The sequence below is a fragment of the Nycticebus coucang genome, chromosome 7 (assembly GCF_027406575.1).
Source record: "Nycticebus coucang isolate mNycCou1 chromosome 7, mNycCou1.pri, whole genome shotgun sequence".
NCBI lineage: Eukaryota > Metazoa > Chordata > Mammalia > Primates > Lorisidae > Nycticebus > Nycticebus coucang.
Genome location: NC_069786.1, coordinates 131640045 through 131663117, shown reverse-complemented (window position 1 = coordinate 131663117; position 23073 = coordinate 131640045). Strand labels below are relative to the sequence as shown.

Genomic DNA, 23073 nt, shown 5'->3' with positions numbered 1-23073 from the left:
CGTACACTATGCACTCTGTCCTGTCAGACCCTTCCCGGAGACAGTGCGCTGACTCCTCTGCGGTTCTCAGCATTTCACTACCCATCCCTCCCTCCTTCCCATAGGTTTCTGTACCTCAAGTAAAAAAACATTTTCTGTATTAAGAAGGAATTTCCTATTAAGGGAAACATTCAAAACCTCCTCCCAACACACCAAAGAACAAGACAAGTGACTACTGTTCCAGGGCCGAAACTCTAACATGATGGAGTGCAGGGAGCTAAAATTTAATTATCGGAAGGCCAAATAGGGAGCTTTAGAAAAGCAGGAAAGTTCGTGGGTCTGAGGATTCTATCTAATCCCAGTCTCCTCCCCAGCTGCAGTCCTGTTCCTTAGAAGCTCACCTTTGACATCGTTGAAGCTCGTCTCGGAAAACCCTCCGCTCAGGTCCATCAGGGTTCCCTCTGACTTGCATCTCGGGAGGCCGTTGGAGTTGACAGCTCGGATCCGCTGAGCCGCCATCTCGAAAGTCAACTCCTGGTGAAGCTGCTAAGACCTCATGTTTCTTCCTCCAGATGCCAAAGCTTCTGTCTCAAGCAAACAGGCTGCACGGTGGCATCAACGCAGAACGTGCTTCTTCCTGAAAGGAGGGAGGAAAACAGAATTTCCCTTGAGCAAGTGAAACACGGCTTCAGCAGCAATTTTAGGGGAAGTGAGAATCCTTTCTCTTCCAGGCAGCGGCAGCATAGACAGACCCACTTCCTCTCTCCTGGCCAGGGAGGGCAGAGTGGACGCGCCCCTGGCCTCTGTGCCCACTTTGTGCTCTCCTCATCCGTTCCCTGGGCACACGGCCGGGGCGCCGTTTCCCGGTCACCCTCTGCACCTGCTCCTCCTGGAAGCACAAGGGGGTTTGTGAAATCGGCTCCTGCACCTGCTCAGTCCATTCACTACCGTCAAAGGGGAAGACAAGACGGCTGAAGGCTCACACTGCTCATACCAGGGCACAGGAAAAGAGAACGCAGCCTCCGTCTGTCCAGAGGGGCTGGTTGCGGTGGGGAAGTGGTCATCGTGGTGACTGGGCACAATGGCTCCCATGCTCCAATGCAGTGGCCTGGAGGAGATGCACCTGCCTGCCCCTCCTGGAACCCTCCCAGGACCCCAAATAGACAATTGTAAATACAACATACAATGGCCACAAACTACTCTTGGTGTAAGTCCGGCAGGCTGATTTCAGCCAGGGGTCCCCAACAGCAAGTGCTATCTTGCTAAGCTGAGGCCCTGCAGGTCAGCTTTCCCACTCAGAAGAATCTGGAGGTCAGGAGAAAGAACTGGAGAGAAACATTTAAGAGTGACCAAGACCAAGAAGGTGGCGGGGGTGGGGGTGGGGGGTGTATGTGTGTGAAATCAAGGCCTGAGAGGCGGGCAGAGGAGTCCGTGGAATATCACACTGTGCTTTCTGGAGATGAATCATTGTCGGGGGAATAAAGCTGTTACCCGAGCTAGAGGCGAGGGAGAAAGCTAGAGCCTCAGCAGCTCTAGGAAGATCTGCAGTCCTTTTCCCCACAGAGGACAGCATTCGAGAAACAGATGCCCCTCGTTGTTACTGCCCTGCCCCTTCTCAGCCAGAGAGAAGCCAAGCACTGAAGCCCCGGCCTGGGGACCAGAGCGCAGCGCTCACCCAGGGCATCGATGCGCATTCACAGGAGGCCCCGCGGGGCAGGGGGCGTCTGTCCGTGGTCCTCAATGCTCTGCATAAATCCCAGAGTGACAGCGTTTCTTCTTCTGGCCCAGAGGGAGGCTGTCTTTGGATGGAGTCTGGATCCAATCAATGCATCCAGGTCAGAGCAAACAGAAACACAGCCATGCCACCCCCTGCTCACACATCTCCAGGTGGTGCTTGCTGCCTCTAAAAAAGCAGACTCCAACTTCTCGGCCCGGCCCGGGAATGCAAACCCTCCACTGCTAGGTTTCCACCTGTACCCCCAGGGTTATTCATCACTGACCTCAACACCCCCAATCCACCCCCGGCCAAGTTCAGACTTGCTGGGTCTGCCTTGTTCCTTCACCTGCTCCCTGGAGCAGCCTGACCCTCCCCTGTGCTTCCAGGATATGGCCTCGCCCTCCTGCCTCCCCCAGCTCCGCAAGCCCCCAGAGTGGCTCAGAGTGCTGGCCTGGGTTGGACCTGTGGGGCCCATGTCCTGGAGCCTCTGCTCCAACTCACCCGAGTGCAAGTACCACACCCATGAACCCTTCCTTGCTTTATTATAAATGTTGGGGTAGAGGGCAGAAGTTCCTGATTTCCTTTACAATGAGTTCAAGAAGGTTCATCATGCTACCTTCCCCATTTAGGTACATGCTTGAAAATGTGTGCAATAAAATGTTAGAAAAAAATAGAAAAGTAGTATCAGGAAGTGTGTGTTACCCGCCTTCCCAGGCATGTGCGAGGAATGAACATGAGCTTGAGTGTGGCTATCTCCCTGACCAGGAAACCCAACGGAGCCTCAACTAAGAGCTCCCATCAGGCCTGATGGGCACCTCAAACTTCCTGGGCCCAAAGCCAACCCTGAGGTTGGGCCCAAACCTCTGTCCTGCCATTTCAGCCAGGGCAGCTCTGCTCCACAGCCTCAAAGCCAGCTACCATTCCCCACCCTCCCTTTGCCACATCTCTCTCTCACAGGCATACATAAATGCACACACAGTCTGCACGTGCACACACCTCCATACACATACACCAGCACATGCCCACACCCCGCACAGGCACGCCCTACCCATGTACACACTGTGTACACACACCCTGTACACATGCACACACACACACACACACCCTGTATGAGCACATACCCTTCACATGTACACACCCTGTACACACACATCCTTCATACACACACCCTGCATACACGCTCCCTTCCCACGCACATATTCCTATATCAGCACATACTCTTCACATGTACACATCCAGTACACACACTCTGCATAGGCGCACACACCCTGCACATGCACTCACCCCTGTATACACACACCCTGTACGTGCATTCACCCCTATACACACACTCTGCATAGGCACACACCCCTGTATACACACACCCTGCACGTGCACACACACCTTGCTTAGCTCCACTGGCAGAGTATAACTCCCATCGGATCCCTTCTCAGCACCCCACACCATCATCTCTCAGCTCGATTACAGTAATCGGCTCTCCAGCAGGTCTGCCCACATCCACCCCTCAATTAGCAGCCAGAATGTTTTTTGAAAAGTCAGTCAGATTCCTTCAGGACTGTTCAAAATGCTCCAGAGGCTTCTGAGCTCTGGGGGGGGCTTCCAAACAAACGGATGAATGAATGAATTCTATTCTAATAAAGATGAAAGTTTCGGAGGAGTTTTGGTAGCTCTCTCTGAGATAATCTCTAAGAAGCCAAATGGCTGATGAGGCCTGATTTAGGCTAAATTTAGGAATTCTACTTTGTTCCTGAAATCTAAGATGCACATTCTCCCGATGCTGGTGGCTTTCCTGAGTGGGCACCCTGGACGTACCTGCCTGCCCTACCCCCCCGCCCTAGTGGCCACTCTCCAGGACAGCCAGAAGCATACCTGAGTATGCTGTCCCCTCCAAACCATACTGAGTGGGGCAGAGACGCCGCCCTCTGCTCCTCTTAGTGGGCATCAGGTCTAGGAAGACAGAAGGGCACTCACGCATACCTGCCTTACTCACAGCTGGTGAGTTTTTCCTGTGTAAAGGCTGATTCATTTAGAGGAACCTGGAGGTCAGTCTCTGGGTGTGCTACTGCTGTACACGGAATCACCAAGGGCTCCAGGGCAATCTTGGGGTCCTGTACGCCGCCCTTTGCCACAGCGGCAGCCTCCCCACTCTGGGATTCCAGAATCTCAGAGCATTCTTGTGGTGGCCTGGCTGCCAGCCATTTGCCTTGAGAAACAATTAAACAAACCAGCCCAGAGAAGACCACCCAACGTGAGCCCGGGATGAAGGCCCTGCGAGGCCCTCAGCGTGTGCACTGGGACGCTTCTCCGGCGCCGTGGCCGTGAACTTGTAGAAGGAAAGCGGAGGCCTGGGGGAGGAACTGGCACAAACCCTGCCCTGGGTCCTCCCTTGCCAATTCCACGCCTGCCTTAAGATGACTCGTTCTCCACAGTTCATTACGATTTCTGGAGTATCATGTTGATTTTATCCAGGTTTAGAAAAGAAAAAGCTTGAGCTTTGACTTGTTTCTGTGATTCCAGTCACCAGTGTGTCCCTCATCACCTCTGCCCACCTCCCTGCCTGAGCAACCAGGTGCTCTGAAGGACCCCAAGACCCAGATACCCCCAGCTGACTGCTCTTCCTGTAAGCAACTACCTGAAACCCAACTCCTGGGTTTTGGACCCAACTGTTGTATTGGGAAAGCTGTTGGGGACCGGGGACAGCATAGACAGCTGGTTTTCAAGGAGTCACTTTACAGGGTGATAAGGGGTCACTCTGATGACCACAGGCATGACATCCCAGCTCCTCCTCTGGCTCCAAGAACGAAGCCCTGGAAACTGGCCTGTAGATGTTGACCCAACTGGTCCGGGCAATAACCCAAGTAGAGAGTGGACACGTGACTGACGTCTCCAGCCAGGCACTGCTAGGAGTGGCTTGGCAGGGAACACACAGGCTCCTATTCTGGGAGAGGACCAGCCCTGCACGGTGAAATTCATACCGGGCCTGCCACATTGGCAGGGGTGTCCTCCGAGTTACAGAAACCCGATTGCCAGCGCCTCTCTTTATCCACCTGGAACATGAGAGAAACGTGCTGCCCATGGTCTCTGAGTGGGGAGGACAGAGGGTGGCCCACTGGGGGGCACAATGGGCATGTTGGGGAGTGGACTCTTACCAGTAACCCTCTGGGGTACATTTCCCGAAACAACTGACCCCAGGCCAGGAGTCAGGAGCAAGTTGGAGGCACAGGTGAGCCACGTGGGTGCAGAATGAGACCTGAGGCTGGACCTCATCCCAAGGCCAGGTCTGAGCAGGTGGCCTCTCCTTGGTACCACCTCTACCTTACTGAGTACCCACCCAGCACCCATCTCTAGGAACTAAGACTTGGCTCAATTGCCAGGACAGGAAGAAACCTAAGAGCTGGTTTTGAAGAACCCATGTTTGAAATGAACACTAGGGATAAAGACTCGGAGGGTACCTGGAGGGAAGGCTCCATGTGCCAGACACGGGCAGTAACCTACACACACTCATGGTGGAGACAGCCCGGCAGAGACCTGGGGAAGGGCTGGGGCAGTGACCTGGGCTGTTTCCACCAGTGACAGTGACAAAGTGAGGAAACCTGCATCTGGGGACTCTCCCAGGCAGGTGGCGAGGGGTGTGGCAGGCACATCCCTCTCCATGGTAGTTTCTTCTCCCCTGGAGGGACCACCTGGCCATGGGGTGCTCCCGGTGGGCTGCGCTAATCCCACCATTCCCCTGAGTTCAAAGCAGCAATCCAGGCCCTTCGGAGGCTGCCACAGTCTGCAGACACAACCCAAACTGTGTGGCTCCTGTTTCCCCATCTCCCTCCCTCCCCATGTCCTGCTCGCTGGCCAAATATACCTATTGTTTTCTTCAAAATGCTTCCTGACCTCTCGTACCTGTCCTCCTCCCCTCCTTACCTTGAAGACCCAAGTGAGCTCCCCGTTTCAGCTCCATTAAAGCCTGTTTGAGACTGGCCCCGAAACAGCGCCTTGGCAGACATAAGCCCACCTCTTTTCTGAGCTCTTCTGGGACGAACCAGGTCTTCCCTGGGCACACACTGCTTTTGTCCTGAGTGCTGCAGCTGTCACCTGCTGTTTTTCCTTAGTCACCGACTACACTGGCTGCCGGGCTGCCCTGTCTCTACCGTGTCCCAGCACCCAGCGCCGTGCACGGCCCAAACTAGTGCTTGGTGCAGTCTGCTTAATGGACGAATGTTTCCTTCAAATATTTGTTCAGCATCGATGCATTAGGAACCATCGAAACCACATGGGAAGGCAGGGCCTGGTCTCCTCCAGTGCTCGTCATTTAGGACAACACACCTGAAACTGACACCACGGGAGACAGGGCAGGGACGGCGGTGGGGTGGGGATGGGGGGCTGTCTTCTGGGCACCCTGAGACCACAGCCCACTGCCTCCCTTCTCGCTCTCTCTTGTGCACCAAGGTTGGCGCCTGAGTGACCCCTGCACATCGCCCACCGCTGACAACTGTGGAGACTCGCGACTAACCAGCCTGCAGCCTGCTGGTGCTCACCAAGCATGCGGCTCAGGAGGACGTGCATCACAAGGGGCCTGGTCTGCCTGCTGCATCACATGGGTTAGCCGACCCACCGGACGGGTCGCAGGCAGGCTGGCCGCAGACGGGCTGTGAAGTGGGACCTCGTGATCAGCCCAGACCAGAGATACTTCCAAGTTGTGGGCTTCATCCAGGGACCAGAAAGAAAAAGTGCCATTATGTCTGAAGATGAGCAGTCCATTCATGTGACTGGGCTGGCCAGGGGGCTGGACCCGGACTCCCGGCTCCCACCTGACAAATCAATCAGAGTTGCAAAGCTCTGCAGTGGAAGGTTCTGTGCTTCCGAACGCTCGGTACTGATTTACTACCTTCCTTAAAAAAGAAAAGCCTAAGACCATTCAATAATTCTCTCTAAATCGACTCACTTTTCATCACTTGTTTACTTTAAAGGAAGCTTTCTACCACTGCCTTAAATAGCCTTGCTATCTCTCTTGTAGTAACATCAACTTAAAAGAATTTTTTTAAGCGCTTCGCGCTTCCTGGATAGCACTCTAGGAAATGTAGTACTGGCTGGCCCCTCTCAGTTTACTGATGGGGAAAATGGGTTTGTTTTTTACTTAAAGAGGTTTTCCCTGAGGTTCCTCGGTGAGACTTGATTAAAATGCTGGATTCAGATCAGCCAGACGGGGGAGCAGCTTCCAGGGTCAATGCTGTTCCCAATTCTCCCGACACTCCTCAGTAGTGACACACACTACGTTTGAGGCTCATGCTCAAGACAGGAATTTAATGCGGTGACAACATGACAGGAGCCCCTGAAACCGAGCAGACATGCAGGTGTATGACAGCCCTTCCCCAACCCCACAGGCAGAGAGCCCGGCCAAGCTCATGGAGTGGCCTGCAGGGGCCCGACATAGAAATTTACCCCATGCAAACGGTCCACAGGCCTCCAGACTGCTTAGCAGAGAGGACTCTGCAAGGCCAGACCTTCAGCTACAAAGGAAGGGAACGATTTCAATTTCACCCACCAGTTTACGTAGGACCCGGCATCCTGCCCAATAAGCAATCAATAACGTGTGGAATGAATGAACGCATTTCTGAAGAGCTACCATGTCCATGAATTACTGATCAAGATACCTAGACCAATACACCAATTACAAATCCATACACTACCAATGAGAGGGGACAGAATTCTGGTCCCTCCTTCCACCCCACTGTCTCCTGGAATACACCTGTCCTTAGGAAATGAAAGATGCAGACAGCGTGTTTACAATGAGGGGGAGTAGAAGTAACATCATTATGCAACACGGGCTTGAGGGCACTGCTTCTCCGGGAAGGGCCGTGCAGCCATATAGATTTATTTTCTTAGACTAACTAACAGAATGTAAAATCCACAGATTTTATAATAAAATCTTCCTCCATTTTGTTTAAAAAATGTACATTTGAGCTGGGGAAGGTGGCATGTGCCTGTAGTCACACGTGTTTGGGAGGCCGAGGTGGGAACACAGGAGTTCAAGACCAGCCTGGACAATAATATCAAGAACTTTGTTTCTAAAAATAAATATATACACACATACACACATATTAATACATAAAAAACAAGTACACTCGTTAGAAAAAGAAGAGTAAATTTCACACTAAACGCCTGCATTATCTCTAGGTGACAAAAATTATTTTCTTTAACATTTTCTTCAGTTTCGTAAGTTTTCTATTTCTTTATAATTAAAAAAAAAAACCCACATGTTATAAATCAAACTCCCATTCTTAGTCTCAAACATCAAGCCTTGAATCCAGCAGGTTATCGGCAATGAATGCTGCAAGACCATTTTCTTAAAAGCAATGCCGTCTGAGCTGATTCTGAATGCTTTCGGGTACCCCACCGAGCACCCACGCGATGGTGCTCTGATCCTACATTCTGAGCGCTTTCGGGTACCTCACCAAGCACCCAAGTGATGGTGCTCTGATCCCACGGGACCTAAATCTGGGCTGCCCAGCACCAGTTCTGTGATTTGGGACAAGTCATTTTATCATTCCACGACCACGAAAGGTACTCTTGTTTCTCACGGCCTGATTATCCACTGACTAGGAGACAAGCTACCAGGTGGGGAAGGTGGGGAGGCCAAACCCTGGGCCTGCCCTGGACCTTACCCGCGGCTTTGCAAAGGGAGCATCCCCAGGCCTTGCTCCTCCCGCAGGCTTCCCAATTTCTGCTACTCTAAATGGCACAGTAATGACCATCTTTATACCTAACCTTACTCAACATCTGGGATTATTTTCTTAGGAGAACTTTCCAGCAGAGTATGAAGTGTGCCAAATGCTTTCCTGGAAGGTTGAGGCAATTTATACCCCAACAGCAGCAGGTGTTCACTTCCCAGCACTGTGCTGGCAGCTCTAGAAAAGCTCTGCTATTCTGACATGTGGGCAACAGACTAGCGAAGCTTGAATTCATATTTCTTAGTCAGAAAAATTTTAAATATCTACCATTTATTTCCTACCTTCTGGACAATAATTTTGCATCCTTTGCTCAATTACATTCTGAAATCTCATCAAATATCTGCAAAGATCTCCCCCACTCTGTCTCCCGCATTAATCCATTTGCTAACTTGATAAAGTCTCAATTATGTGACCACATCAATCTTTCCTTTGTGATTTCCTCTGGAAGCACAGCAAGGCCTCCCTTAATGAAAAATTTGATAAACATTCACATCTATTTTCCTTTACTTAAAAAATGGTTGTGTACGGACATTAATGTAAAAAGAATTTATTTTGCTTTCTCAGTGAGGAACGTTGCAAAATTAATTAGCAAACAGATAAGCAATTACTCCTGCATGAGTTCCTGAACAATTTGTCCTCTGACTGATGTGATGTCATCTTAATGCATTTTAAATGAGTACAGATACTAGGGTCTGAATTGGGGCTGTTCTGTCATCAGCCTCCTGTCTTTCTAACATTAACCCTTATTTAACTATAACATTTTTGCCACGTTTGCCTCCGTGGAAGGACTAGTTTCCATGCACCAGTCTATTTCCAAGTCCTACCAGTTATTAATATTTTTTGCCTATTTTTTTCTTCCAAATGAACTTCACAATAATTCAATAAAATGTCTCCCTACACCCTATTCCCTCAAAAAAGCAATCCTATTGGGATTTTGTTATTATATTTCTCAGAGCTGATATCTCTGCCATCTTTTAATCCAGAAACATGGTGGGTTTCCATTGATTTAGAAATGAGTCCCACAGAGTGAGGGGCAGAGGCTGCCAAAGGTTTGCTATTAAGGGACAGAGAGTGAGTTAGGCCTGGCGGTCATGCATTCTGTGTTGCAATGACTCAGCTCTGCCCTCTGGTCCTAAAGAATCCACAGACCATTCACACTGATGGCGTGACCGTGTTTTAATGAAACTTTACTGATTAAAAAGAAGCAGGTGGTGTGGTGGGCCATAGTCTGCCCCGCTTGAGTGTTGAGGTGATGGGCCTGGCCTCTGTCTGGAGTCTGGCCGACAGATTCAAGAGCTGGCAGCACCAGTCACCAGCTGGGTGGCTCAGGGCAAAAATCATTTGACCTTGAAAAGGTGCCCTCAATTGTACAGTGGAGACAATGAGGGCCATTATGAGGGCGAATGAAATGACACAGTTGGGAAAAGCTCTCAGCACAGGGCCTGGTGCGTAACCAGCACCTAGTGGATACTAACTCAGAGAAATGACAATGACGATCGCGTGACACGACCCCACCTCTGACAGCAGCTTCAGCTGTCCCAGCAGCAGCCAGAGCCACAGAGCCAGGAAGAGATGATGACGAGAGGCTCAAAGTGTTTTCCTACCAGAAAACATTTCCAGAAGATTAAAAAACTTCAAACGTGGGTTTTGATGTTGCTGTCCCTGTGAATGCCACCTCTCTTCCCTGTTAGATTCTGAGGAGATTTTTGTTAGAATAGAGAAGTCATTTACTTCTGTCTCTAGGCATCTTAAATTCAGTCACTAACATCTTGTTTTAAAGACACCTGCTCACGAACCTGCTTCCATCCTCTGTACGGCTCCGGGGCTGTCGGCACCACGGCCTCTCTGCCTCCTTCCTACTGTCGCAAATGAGAGGTTCCCCTTGAAAATCGTCCTCCTTATTCTTTTTCCCCTAATCTGGTCAATAATCAATTAAAAATATCATATACCACAACAATGTTTCCAAAAAGGATATTTACTCGTTTTTACTCTCGGTAAAAAATTCTATTCTTCAAAAGAAAAAAAAAAATCATCCTTTTGAAGACAGTCTGGGGACTCCGGCCTTGGATCTCTCATCTGGAAAAGGCAGAGCTGAGTGGCACAATCCCAAGACTGTCCATCTCTGTACATTGGAGAACTGGCCTCTTTCTGGCAGGAGATGGCAGCGGCCACAGAGAGAGGTACCGTGAACCCCGTGTTCTCACGCAAGAGATGATTTTCCCTGGACCCTCCTTTCCTTCTGCGCCCAGATCCAGCCAGTCAATCCAGTGGGCACCATATGCAGTGGACCAGGCTGGCCTAGTCTCTCGACCACCTGCTCCCAGCTAAGCACCGTCTCTGCCCTGGACTCTCCCCAGCAGCCTCTCACCTGGCCTGGCTCGCTCACTCCACCTCCCAAACAATTCTTGCAGCAGCCAGAGTCTTAACAAGCTGAGTCTCTCTCCAGGGCCCTTGGCCACCCCGCGATCTTTCCTCCTCCATGGTGCACAGTTTACCTCTTTCCCGGCACTGACCCCTGGCACTGGCCGTCCCCTGTGGCAGGCAAGCCCTGTGCCCCACGGAACTTCACTTGGCTGACTTGCCACTCAGCTCTCTGACCTGTGGCCCATCTGACCACTCACCAGTGCAGCAACACACACCTTGTTTTGCTTTTTTCTTTCTGAGACTTGACTTTACCTCAATCACCTCTACCTTTCCGTCTTGTCTATTTCCCGGCTCCCTCTAGGGAGGCTCCATCAACACACTCTGCCTGTTCCCAGATGTGTGCCAGGTTAGTCAAGGAGGAAAATGGCTTAAAAGAGGAATCAAAATCTGAAGGGCACCTCCCATACCAAGGGCGTCTCCAGAACATCTCCCTTCTCCCAGAAGCACTTCACTGTGGAAACTACTAAAAGTCACATAAATTAGCCAGATTAGTGTCTTTTTTTCCTTAAAAGTTTCCGGAAGGTGTTCTTGCCTGAATCATGAATGGGTGGAGAAATGATTTTCCTATTCAGTAAAGGAGATGTGCTAACACCAAGACCTCACTAGATGCTCTGGTACGTGGGTCCCTGTGGAAGTTTTGCGACAGACTGTGTTATGATCCATTATTTCACCTCCAAGAAACACAGTCAACAGTGTTCTCTCTGCTTCACCTGTGCAAGTTCCAACTTGCTTGGCTTATTGGTGGTGCTGGGAGGGCTTCCTCTGTTTCCATCCGTGCAGATTCTATGTTTCTTGATTTTTGTGTATCTCAAAACTTTCATAATGACCTACTTCAGTTTGTAAGAGGAAGAAGACTGCTCTTTGCTCCATCTGCCAGAGGCTGACCTGGGAAGAACAGCCTGTGCTGTTCCCATCACACTGGAATGGACGCAGGGGGGCTGTTATTTGTCGTTGATTTAATCCCGTCACTCCAGTTTCTAGATCACACCTCATTCACAGGCACTGAATTCTCAGGGAATGAACTCATGGACATGACCTGATCGAAATTACAGGAAAAGAACCACTTCATCTGGCCTCTCCACCTTCCCCGACTATCCAGGTGTGTGAAGCAGGTGACCTGTAAGCACCCCTGTGTCCCCTCGCCCCGAGATCTGAGCCCAGCATTCGGCCCTGCAGCTCACTCCCGCACAGGAATCTTCCACACAGCTGGTTCTGACAGGACCCACGAGGCAAGGCGGCTACAGTGCTTTCTGCTCATGGGGACCCCACCGAGTGTGTCACGGCGGTAATTCAGAAAGCACCAAAAAACCTGGCTGAATACTGGAATACTGGCAATTTGCTTTACTGGCAATTTACCGGCATAAAACCTGCATTTTAAAATCGTTCACTCCAGGCCTGTTCATCAATGAGGTGCTTCCTGTAATCTCCTGGGAGGGATTTCAGAGCAGGGAGCAGAAAGGGAGGGGAAGGGCCTGGCACGTGGCCCCTGCACTTCCACGTGGGGAGTGGATGGCCACGGGCCTTACAGAAGAGCAAGGGCCATGGGCCACCTACAGAAATATCGATGCCCTCCTGTCCTGACAAAGCCGTTCACACGGAGCATTCATCCCTGGGAGAAGAATCTGTGGGAAGAGTCACACACAGATGCCGGGATGCCCCAGCACAGGTGAGAACAGGCTGATCAATTCCCATCTGTGCATGACAGGCCCCAAACAGCCGAGTACAGACCTTAAGAGAGGATTTTAAAACACAGATGTGAATGTAGTAAGGCTAGTATTTTACCAACAACACAACAGCAGGGTTTCGATTTCCTTCTTGCACACGAGAATATACACAGGTACAGCCCCCCAGAGGCAAACCGAAACCTGCTCTGGGAAGTGAGATCTGGGTGATTTAGACTGTTACTTGTAAATTTTTTTCTGTTTTCCCCAAATCTTCCAAAATTAATGTGTTTTACTTTGGGGGGAAAGGTCAGGTGGCATCTTCTCCCCACCCCCACCCCATAGACAGAAACCATATCTCCGTGCTAGATCTGAAGGAATGACCCGAGGGAGGGATGGAAGGACGATGATGGAGGGTGGTGCTGGGCGTGGCCGGCTCCCCAGGTCCTGTCTGGCTTCCAGCCTCACGAGTCACCTCTGCTCACAGGGGGAGGTGCTCCCTGTCCAAACACAACACATTTCACTGCAGCTAAGTGTGGGGCTCAAACAACCTACAGGAACTCTGCTTGGCCTTCCAAATTTCTTCTCCTGCACAGAAGCAGCAAAAATGAGGGCCTGTCTTATTTTCTTTTCTTGGATGCACTGCAGATTTCAGCCCAGCGCTCTGTCTGTGGGGTTACGTCCATCATGGCAAACTCCCCAGGCCCAGCACAGAGGCCACGTCACCTGGCCCCGCCTCCATCCCCTAGGTATGACGACCTCACCAAACGTTCCTGGGGGCAGGGACACCCCCAGACAAATGTGTGCCCCCCTCCCCAAATTCCTACAACGTGCCCTCCACGACTGACCCTGACCAGCACAGGGACCCCCCCCTGGGCCCTGTACCTTTCCTGCTCCTTCCCAGCTCAGCCACTCTCAGAGTCAGACTGTGTTTCTCTCGGGCAATGGTGTTATGTGTGACGATACCTGAGGGAGCGCTGCCTGAGCGAGGCGTCTCCTGAGGCAGGATGGCCTTCCTGACAGTGTGCACCTTCCTCTGCTCTCAGCCTACCCCTACTTCCTGGCCCCACCACTTGGGTCCCCAAGAAGCTGCCCCCCCCACCCAGTTCTTCTTGCCACGCCTCCTCAACCCACCAAGGAGGATGCAGGTTCCCGCAGCGTGCACAGTGCCCGCCACAGTCACCGACAACACTCTTGCTGCCAGGCCTTGAGGCTGCTGCTGGACTCAAACCACCCTTGCATTCCCCTCAGTGCCCTGCACAGGAACCAGACTGGAACCCAGAGGAGCTGCGGAGCCCGGCCGCCAGGCTGTCCGGAGCTGGGGCCGGCGCAGCAGCGAACGGCTCTGCCTCACTGTCTCAATCCACCAGAGGGACACAGCAGCTGCTGGGCTCCTGTGTGAGATCACAGGGCACAGTGCTAGGACTGGGACCTACTATGCGGATGTCGGAGTTAAGCTGTTCACTGTGACCTGGCTCACACACAGCCCCACAGTTTTCCTCAGCTCTAAGTGCTCTGAGTCTAACCCTTGTTGTTACATGACCTTTCTGCTTCCTAAGTGCGCCACTGCGGTCTGGAATGAAATGAAGTAAACCAGATTGGGTTAGGTCTATAGGAGCTTCATGACACAGACAGCAGATTCCTTTATAAACTACGGATCACGTCATAATCTTGCCTCTGCTATTAGTTATGACAACCATGGACGAGCTGTATGTCATGAAGGTTCACTGCCTTTCTTGGTCCCTAATACCTGTGAACAGGAGCTTATGTGGAAATGGGGCCTTTGCCAATGTCAGGGTGAAGTGAGTAGGGTAGTCCTACCCCAAGATAACTGGCATCTTTATTTATAACAAGCAGAAATGAGGATGCAGAGAGACTTGTACAGAGGGTGAGTGACGTAAGGACTCAGAGAGGTGGCTAACCACACACGGTGTGTGTGTGTGTGCAGGGGTGGGGGTGGGTGGGAAGTGCATGGGAACCAGCAGCTTGGAGAGAAGGGTGGGACAGGGCCAGAAGGAGAGATGTTTGCTGACACCCGATTGTGGATTTCTGGCCTCTGCCAGAGTGTGTGAGGTTAGGACACCCCAGTTTGTGGTACTTTGTACGGCAGCCCCAGGAAGCTAATGTGTAGAGGCTACGACAGACACACATTTGACAGAGGTCCACCCTCTCAGAACCTCACCCCTGACCCAGTGCACCGCGGCCCCCACCCCAGCAAGCCTGTCCCTGCTGTGCTGGGTCACATCGAATACAACAGGGCCTCCTTGCAGCCTCCAAAAGACAAGTTTGAGAAACACAGGGACAACTGCCCCCCGCTGCCGGCCAGATTCACCTGCCTGCACACCGCTGAACACACTTTCCTGAGACCACAGGATCTCCACCCACCACCTATCCTGCTCATGGCACATTCTGGAAGTATGAGTCTGAGGTCGGCAGGCAACGGTAATGACGCTCTGTATCCACAGTGTGATTTGCAGAGCCTTGCTAAGCCCGCCCAAGAGCCATGCAGACACATTTCCAAACAACGGGGGCACTCAAGCAAGCTTTCCTGAGGATACTGCCCACGGGGTGACACTCCGGTCTCTGGAAGGAAGAGCCCTCCCTTACGATGCAGAGGATATGGCTCCTGCTCTGACACAGGCATGACTGATTGAGGTAGGCCCCTCATGTACGGCAACATGGCAGCTGCGGTTTATGAATCTTTACAGAGCACGCTGGTAAGTCTCACCTTCTCAACTGTGTAGATGCGGCCTGTCAGCGTGACCTGCCTGTGGGCTCCAGGCCCTGGTCATCACTGAGGCTGCCAGTCACTGAGCTGTGTGTCCTCTGTGCAGAGGTCCAGGACCTTTCTGCCCCAGTTACTGTCCAGCTGACCTTAGAGTACTCTGAGCCGCCACTGGCACCACTGGACACCAGGCTGTGGTGGAGGGAAGCTGCCAGAATTCACAGGACATCCAGCATCTTCAAACAAACAGCCCACTCCCTGAGTGGATGGAGAGTCTTGGTCATACACTTGGTCCCATAGGAGGACCTGAGCTCTTCACTGTGACCTCTTACTGCGCTGGGCATCCCTCAGCTGCACCGTGAGCTCTGGGTCGGCAGAGCTGTGATCCGCATCCTCAGCACCCACTGCAGTTCATCCCAGGAGGGCTGAGCGGTGGCTCCTGGCCTGCTGTGTATGAATGAGGCTGCTTCTTGAAAGCAAGACCCATGTTCACAGCCTCCTTCACTTCTGTCTGGAGCAGATTTATGTCCTGAAACCTAAGGGTTATCAGAAGTGGAGTCTTCCTTAATTTCAGGGAGGATGCAACATATTCATTAGACACGGGTATGGAGCCTGTGCCAGCAACAAGCTCACTGCTGCTGCTCTCACAGGAAGGGCGAATGCACGTGGGAACTGTAACACAGACCACAGCCACGGCTGGGGCGGAACTTTGTCCCCCAGAAAGATATGTCAAAGTCCAAACTCCTGGTACCTGCTAATTTGACCTTATTTGAAAACAGCGTCTTTGCAGATGTGATTAAGTTAAGACGAGGTTACAGTGGCTTGGTCTGGGCCCTCCAGTCATCAGTGTGCTTACAAGAAGAGAGAAGTGTGAACACAGCACAGAGGCAGAGAGGGCAGCCGGCCGTGTCACCACGGAGGCAGAAACCCGAGGTGGACAAGGTGCCGAGGGCTCTCCCTGGAGACCCTGACCACATCGTGATGTCAGGTTCTGGCCTCCAGATGGAAAGACAACAGATGTGTCTGGGGCCACGTGGGTCATGGTAGCTGGTCACAGCAACTGCACCCAGCCAGCACATCCAGCGTTTCTTGGACCCAGGGCGGGTGTGAGGCACCCCTCCACGAGCTCTCCTTGTGTGTTAATTTATACGTCGCAGTGCCCTGTGAGACAGACGCAGTTATTACCTCTGCAGTGCAGAGAAGCCGAGTGACTTGTCCAAGCCCAGCACAGGGAGGTCAGTGCCCGAGGACTCAGGTGGCTGGGTGGAGATGGGGGAGGGCGGGCCCAAGGAGGGAGCAAGGGCGAGCCCACAGGACTACCATGTCTCCGGGTGAGGAGGCTGCTCGCCTCAAGATTTAGAGAGACAAGGGGTTGGGGGTTGTGTGTATCCCAGGAGGGGTCTCTAATCTGCACATCTGCTGCCAGATGCAGAGCTCAGGGGGACGTAACAGAGGAGAGGAGACCCCCAAACAAACAGGGATGCCGTGAACTGGGATCTCCAGGTAAGCTAAACGTGATGGCACGGGGCCAAAGGCAAGTGGTGGTTTTCCTGAACATGCCAGCCTGGGGGCATCCACACACTTTGGCAGCGAGAGGTAAACTCTGCCTACGTCTGGAGAAGACCACTTGGGAGGGATCCACAGAGAAGGGGGGTCAGATGGAGACACAGGGCAGAGGTACGGGTCATGGGTCACAGGCAATACCCCAGAGGACAGGTCCCATCAACGGCTGGGCCAACTAGCAAAGAGCAGAGACAGACGTGGAGAAGGGACAAGAGAGAGGCCGAGAAGTGACAGTGACAGTGACCAAGCCAGGAGCTGCACCCTCCACGGCCCTCTCCTCGGGATTCTCTGCCTCTGGCTGGCGCAGAGACTCAGGCATCCCTTCAACAAGGCCACCACGTTGCCACTGCGGTAAGCCTCGGGGCTTGAAGGGAGTGAAGTGGAGACAAGAGTCTCTGCAGATGGAGGTTGGGCAGATGGGACACAGACACGTACCCTCACACAGGGATGTCTTGCACAGAGCTGGGGAGTGGGACAGAGCACAACAGGGCATGTGCAACCCTAAGGACCAGTCTCTTGTGCCCAGGAGGCAGGGACACTGCAGATGGAACCATTTGTACAGAAACAAACCCAGCAGTGGTCAGCTGTGAAGATGAAGCTCTTGGGAAACATTCTCATGCAAATCAGCCGATATCTAGACAACCCCAGAGACCACAGGCTGGCTTTCCACCTGCTTCCCTTGGCAAAGCAGAGCCGGGTCCCAGGGCTGTGCTGTGTGGCACAGCTAAGAGGACATTAAGACAAAACCCGGCAGCCATGGCCCCCCAATTTTCTTTTTTTTAAATCAAAGCATAAATAAGCAGACCCTGTGTGGGTCACTTTGTTTTTCACAAGGGCCCCTGCTGTGCATCCACACTGGAGGTAAACACAACACATCTATCCAACAGGGTCCCTGCAGGAGCGAGGTCGGGGAGAATTCCCAGCTGATTTTCCTTGGAGTTATTACAGTGACAAAAGAAGAGTAGCTTGTGACCAGCATCAGGGGACACGGCCAGAATCCAGGGCAGCTCAGAGAAGCTTCTCTCTCGTCGCCAATGAAAAAGCCCCAAAAGAGAAAGAGGGCCAGGGGGAGAACAAGTGGCACAAGGAGATGTCCCAGAGGCGCCACCTGCACCGTCCCTGTCCCCTGCTTTATCCTCATGGTCCCGGCATCTCCTATCTGGCCCTCCAGGTCTCCTGCAGGAAGGCCGCAGGGCACAGTGTCCCTGAGATGACCATGGCACCCACAGCGCTGCAGCCTCCTTCCCACAGAAGTGCTGCCCAGCCCAGGGCTGCGTACTGGCTGGCCTGCAGGGGAGGCCACGGCTCACAGGTCCTCCTCACCTTCCCAGCTGCCCTCCTCTGCCCACTCTGCTGGGCCCCTCACTGGGCATTCTCCTGGGGGCCTGAGTCACAGCCAAGGCCACCCCAGGGATAGGGTAAAGGCCACCTAATCTCTGTCAATGAGACTCTGTCAAACCTGAGTCTCTGTCCCATCCCCTCAGCACAATACTCCTAACAACTGTCCCCCACACCTGCTCTGATGGCCACAGCCTTTCAAGCGTCTGCCTAGCCTCCTCTTCCCCACACTAGAAACTGTCACATCCTAAACTCCTGCCTTCCCCCAAACCAGATAATCAATTCTTCAGAGTCTGCCTTTGCTGTGGGCTGTCCTGCGTCCTGCATATCCCAAGATGTTCAGCAGCGTCCCTGGCTCTACCCACCAGATGCCTGCTGGATTCCCCTTTGCCCCCAAGTCGTGACAGATGTCCCCCGACACTGCTGGGGGACTGGGAGGAACACAGCCCCAGGGAGAAGCCTGCGAAAGCAGCAGAGAGTGACCCCTGGGGCTGGGCCACTTGATCTCACCTGCATACTGAAGGAAGTGGCAGCACCTGGCCTCCACTGGCCATCTCTCCATCTGGCCAGCTTTTGGACCCCCACTCCCAGTGACCTCCCATCAGCCCCTCCACTTGTTTTACTGCGGCCAGGCCACGTACCAAATGCTTTCCCTGCTAATTTAAGTCTCCGAGGCAGGTGTGGTTAGTAAAGATGTGGACGTGGACAGCTCCCTGTCTGAGGAGTACTGACCACACTGACCAGAGTACTACCCTGGCCACACCACTGTGGTCACTGCACCACCCATTGGCCCCACAGAAATCCAACAGGCAAAGCAGAGCAGGGCTCTGCACATCCTGTGATCCTGCTGGCCTTAAGTTGCCGGCCTCCTTTCTAGAATGTGTTTGTATCACAGCTAAAAATCCATGAGAAATCAAAACCAATATGCTCTGTTTCCCTTAAAATCTACCCTACAGACTTCTGATCCATCTGCTCCTTACCAGACCCACAAAGTCTGGCATGATTCGGCCCAGCAGCAAGCAGCCCTTCTGAGGTCTGCTTAAGACACAATTTCCAGCCCAAAGGAAGAGAAGAGGAAGAGAGAGAAAATGACCCCCTGCTAGGACAGGGCAATTGGGGAGGGACAAGAGACCAGGCCTCTCCCCATCCCTCCTGCTGTCCCCTCTCCACCTGGCCACCATGAGCGCTGAGGCCTGTCTCCAGTCCCTACACTCAGCCAGAACTAGTGGCTGAAGCCACAGGGTTGCGACTGGACAGCTGCAGGGGCGAGGCCACCCACCCACACGGGAACCAAGCCTCCCTGTGGTGCTCCCCATGCCAGGAAGCCAGGCCAGCAGTCCAACTGCAGGAGTTAAAACAGTGCTTGGATACGGCCACAGAGGGCAGGACACACTGTTACACACTGCCACACGGACGGACCTCGCTGCACGGCCACAGAGGGCATGACACACTGTTACACGATGCCACACGGACGGACCTCCCTGCATGGCCACAGAGGGCACGACACCCTGTTACACGCTGCCACACGGACAGACCTCCCTGCACGGCCACAGAGGGCACGACACGCCGTTACACGCTGCCACACGGACGGACCTCCCTGCACGGCCACAGAGGGCACGACATGCCTTTACACGCTGCCACACGGATGGATCTCCCTGCACAGCCACAGAGGGCATGACACGCTTTACACGCTGCCACACGGACGGACCTCCCTGCATGGCCACAGAGGGCACGGCACCCTGTTACACGCTGCCACACGGACAGACCTCCCTGCACGGCCACAGAGGGCACGACACGCCGTTACACGCTGCCACACGGATGGATCTCCCTGCACAGCCACAGAGGGCATGACACGCTTTACACGCTGCCACACGGATGGATCTCCCTGCATGGCCACAGAGGGCACGACACGCTGTTACACGCTGCCACACGGACGGACCTCCCTGCACAGCCACAGAGGGCATGACATGCTTTACATGCTGCCACACGGACGGACCTCCCTGCACAGCCACAGAGGGCATGACACGCTTTACACGCTGCCACACGGACGGACCTCCCTGCACAGCCACAGAGGGCATGACACGCTTTACATGCTTTACACGGACGGACCTCCCTGCACAGCCACAGAGGGCACGACACGCTGTTACACGCTGCCACACGGATGGATCTCCCTGCACGGCCACAGAGGGCATGACATGCTGTTACATGCTGAGACATGGACGGACCTCCCTGCACAGCCACGGAGGGTACGACACGCTGTTACAAGCTGCCACATGGAATGGACCTTAAGCGTTATGCTCAGGTAGGAAGTCAGTCACACAAGGCCACACAGGGAATGATCCTATCTATATGAAACGCAGGGAAGGATCCAGAGACAGAAACGGATCAGTGGCGTTGGGAGTTGGGAAGGGGGTGTGGAGCGGCTGCTACCCTAGGCGCTTCTGTTTAGGCTGATAAAGCGTTTTACAAGTAGAGGTGATGGCTGCTCATCTTCATGAATATACTAAATACCACTGAATGTGACGTTTTAAAAGGGCTAATTCTTACACATGGTTATGTGACCTTCACGTCAATACAATTTTTTTATAAAATAATGAAACCTTGTAAAGGAGCAAAGTGGCCCTACAGAGAACAGTGCCACCGAGGCCGCTCGGGCAGTGACAGGCCTAACTTCAGAACATGCCCGTGAGAAACATTTAGGGCTAAAATATTATCCACACACACTGAGAACACTGGAAAGATGCGTCATGAAGAAAATTGTGCGTGCTGAGAGGGCACTTCTGTCACCAGGAGGGACAGATGACTGAAGGATGGAGTGGGGTGGCCAGGCACAGGAGAAACAAGAGAAATAAACGGAGAAGTGGAGGCAAACTCCACCCATGTTAATACCTGGGAAGCAGCAGGCACCAACGGGGCCCTGGAGCCCCAGCTCCACCCGTGTAATACCTGGGAAGCAGCAGGCACCAACAGGGCCCCGGAGCCCCAACTCCACCAGTGTAATACCTGGGAAGCAGCAGGCACTAACGGGCCTCGGAGCCCCAACTCTATCAGTGTAGTATCTGGAGAGCAGGAGGCACCAACGGGGACCTCAGAGCCCTGTGCTTGGGGGGAGGGAGTAATGCATCTGCCCAGGGACAGGGACTGGTGCCATTTCACGTGGGTTTTAGGACTCTAAAAACCTAACTGAAACCAGATTGGGGTCTCCAAAATCAACTCCAGGGCTACTTCTTTGCAGACAAGCCACAGCCCCCGCATCCAGCCCCATGGTCACCGACATTGGCTTCCTCACACTGCACATGGGAGTGACTGGGCAGCTCTACACGACGGACATTGTAGCTTCACGTTCCCACTTCCCAGACAAGCAAACGATAGCATAACAGCGCTCAGGCAGCTGCGGTCAGTCATCAAGATTCCACCCCAGAGGACGGTTTAGCTCCAGAGTCCAGGCTGCACCTCGTCAGCACCGCACAGGTGAAATGGGAAGAAAAGGGGGTCTTCTCAGCAGACCACAAACAGGTGTTCCAGCCTGCTAACACCCTCTTTTTGCTCAAGCGCCCACCCATCTGTAGTGAGGAGGCACCATCTGTACCCCCGAGTATTCTCTTCTTGTCAAATTAATAAATCGGGGGTGCCCGGTCCCTGTGGCCTGGGTTTGTGGGGTCTAAGTTCCCCCCTGGAACCCAGCGTTTGAGGCCCAGACCCTGGCCTGAGGAGCCTTCTCCTGGGCCACACTGGTCCTCGCCCTTGGGCTGTGCCTCCTGGACAACATCCTAGCTGGCCCCGCTGCCCAGCCGTGTCCTTTCCAGGGCAGCCCTGGCTACCACAATCTGGAGCCTCGAAGGATTTCTACGGGAATTGGGCGTCCCAAGTTGGGCGAACTATTGCACGGTGACTTAGGCACTGACCTGCCTCCTGGAAGATGTTTATGGCCCTGACAGATAGATGGAGGCCAGGTTCAAGTTACATCCAGTCCTTCTAAAATCAAGATATCAAAATGGACCAGAGGGCAACCTGGTTATTGGCATTCCTGCCAGAGCTTCATCCAGGCCCTCCTTGACTCTGCCACTGCCCTCTGCCAGGCAGTTCTAGAACCTCGCCTGGCTCTCTATCATCTGAGCCCAGCACATCTGCATTGGGGACCCAGAGCGATGCTGCCAGAACCAGGAAGGTTCTATTTGGGCCGGTTCCTGCCAAGCGTCTGGCCTTGGTTTAATCATTGTTCAGCCTCTCCGAGGCCCAGCTTCCTCATCTGCTTACTGATGAACACCAGCTGACCCCTGTCCTTGAGAAGATGACGCAAGGTAACAAGCCTAAGGGGGCTTTGCAAACTGCAAACTGCTGCACAGAACTTCAATATAAAACCAACCTACGGAGCAGCTCACCACACACCATACAGTGACCATTTTCTCCCTGAAGCTGCTTCTTTGCCAAATCTAAGTACGGCCCCAGATCGGCATGATTTAAAAGCCCACCTCCTTTGAGAGCTGATTCATGAATCCTCTGCGAAGGCAGAGGAAGTACTAAGGCCTGAGTGCTGAGCAGCCAGAACAACCACGAGGACAATGCTTTCCAGCCACAGTCCAGAGACTACCTGGACATTGCGCCTTAGCCTGGACCTGGTTTCTATTAACCATCTAAAGAACCCTTTCAACTTCCAGGTGTTGTACAGAGTAAAGACCAACTTTGACGAAAATCTAAAAATAATTTTCATAAGCCAGGACTTCCCTACTCTGTAACTGAGAAAACAGCTGGACTTAATGACAATCAAAATAAATAAAAATACATAAAGGAAGAAGAGTTTTGCACTGGTTTTTGTCAAGTGTCATGTGGGTTTCAGCTGAGCACTCTGAGACACTCAGTCACCCCTAGATCCCACCCCCCAGCCTATCTTATCTCCAGTTAGATAAGCTTATCTCAGGCCCTTCTCCAAGTCAGAGGTTGTGA

At 52.9% G+C, this 23073-nt stretch overlaps 1 protein-coding gene across 1 annotated transcript in view; it reads right to left on the bottom strand.

Moving 5' to 3' along the window:
* SH3BP4 (SH3 domain binding protein 4) overlaps nt 1–23073 on the bottom strand; it is an 85169-nt gene that overhangs the window by 19478 nt on the left and 42618 nt on the right. Inside the window, exon 2 of the mRNA XM_053597848.1 lies at nt 381–616. Coding sequence (XP_053453823.1) covers nt 381–498 — 118 coding nt within the window. The 5' untranslated portion in view covers nt 499–616. The remainder of the gene's footprint in view (nt 1–380; nt 617–23073) is intronic.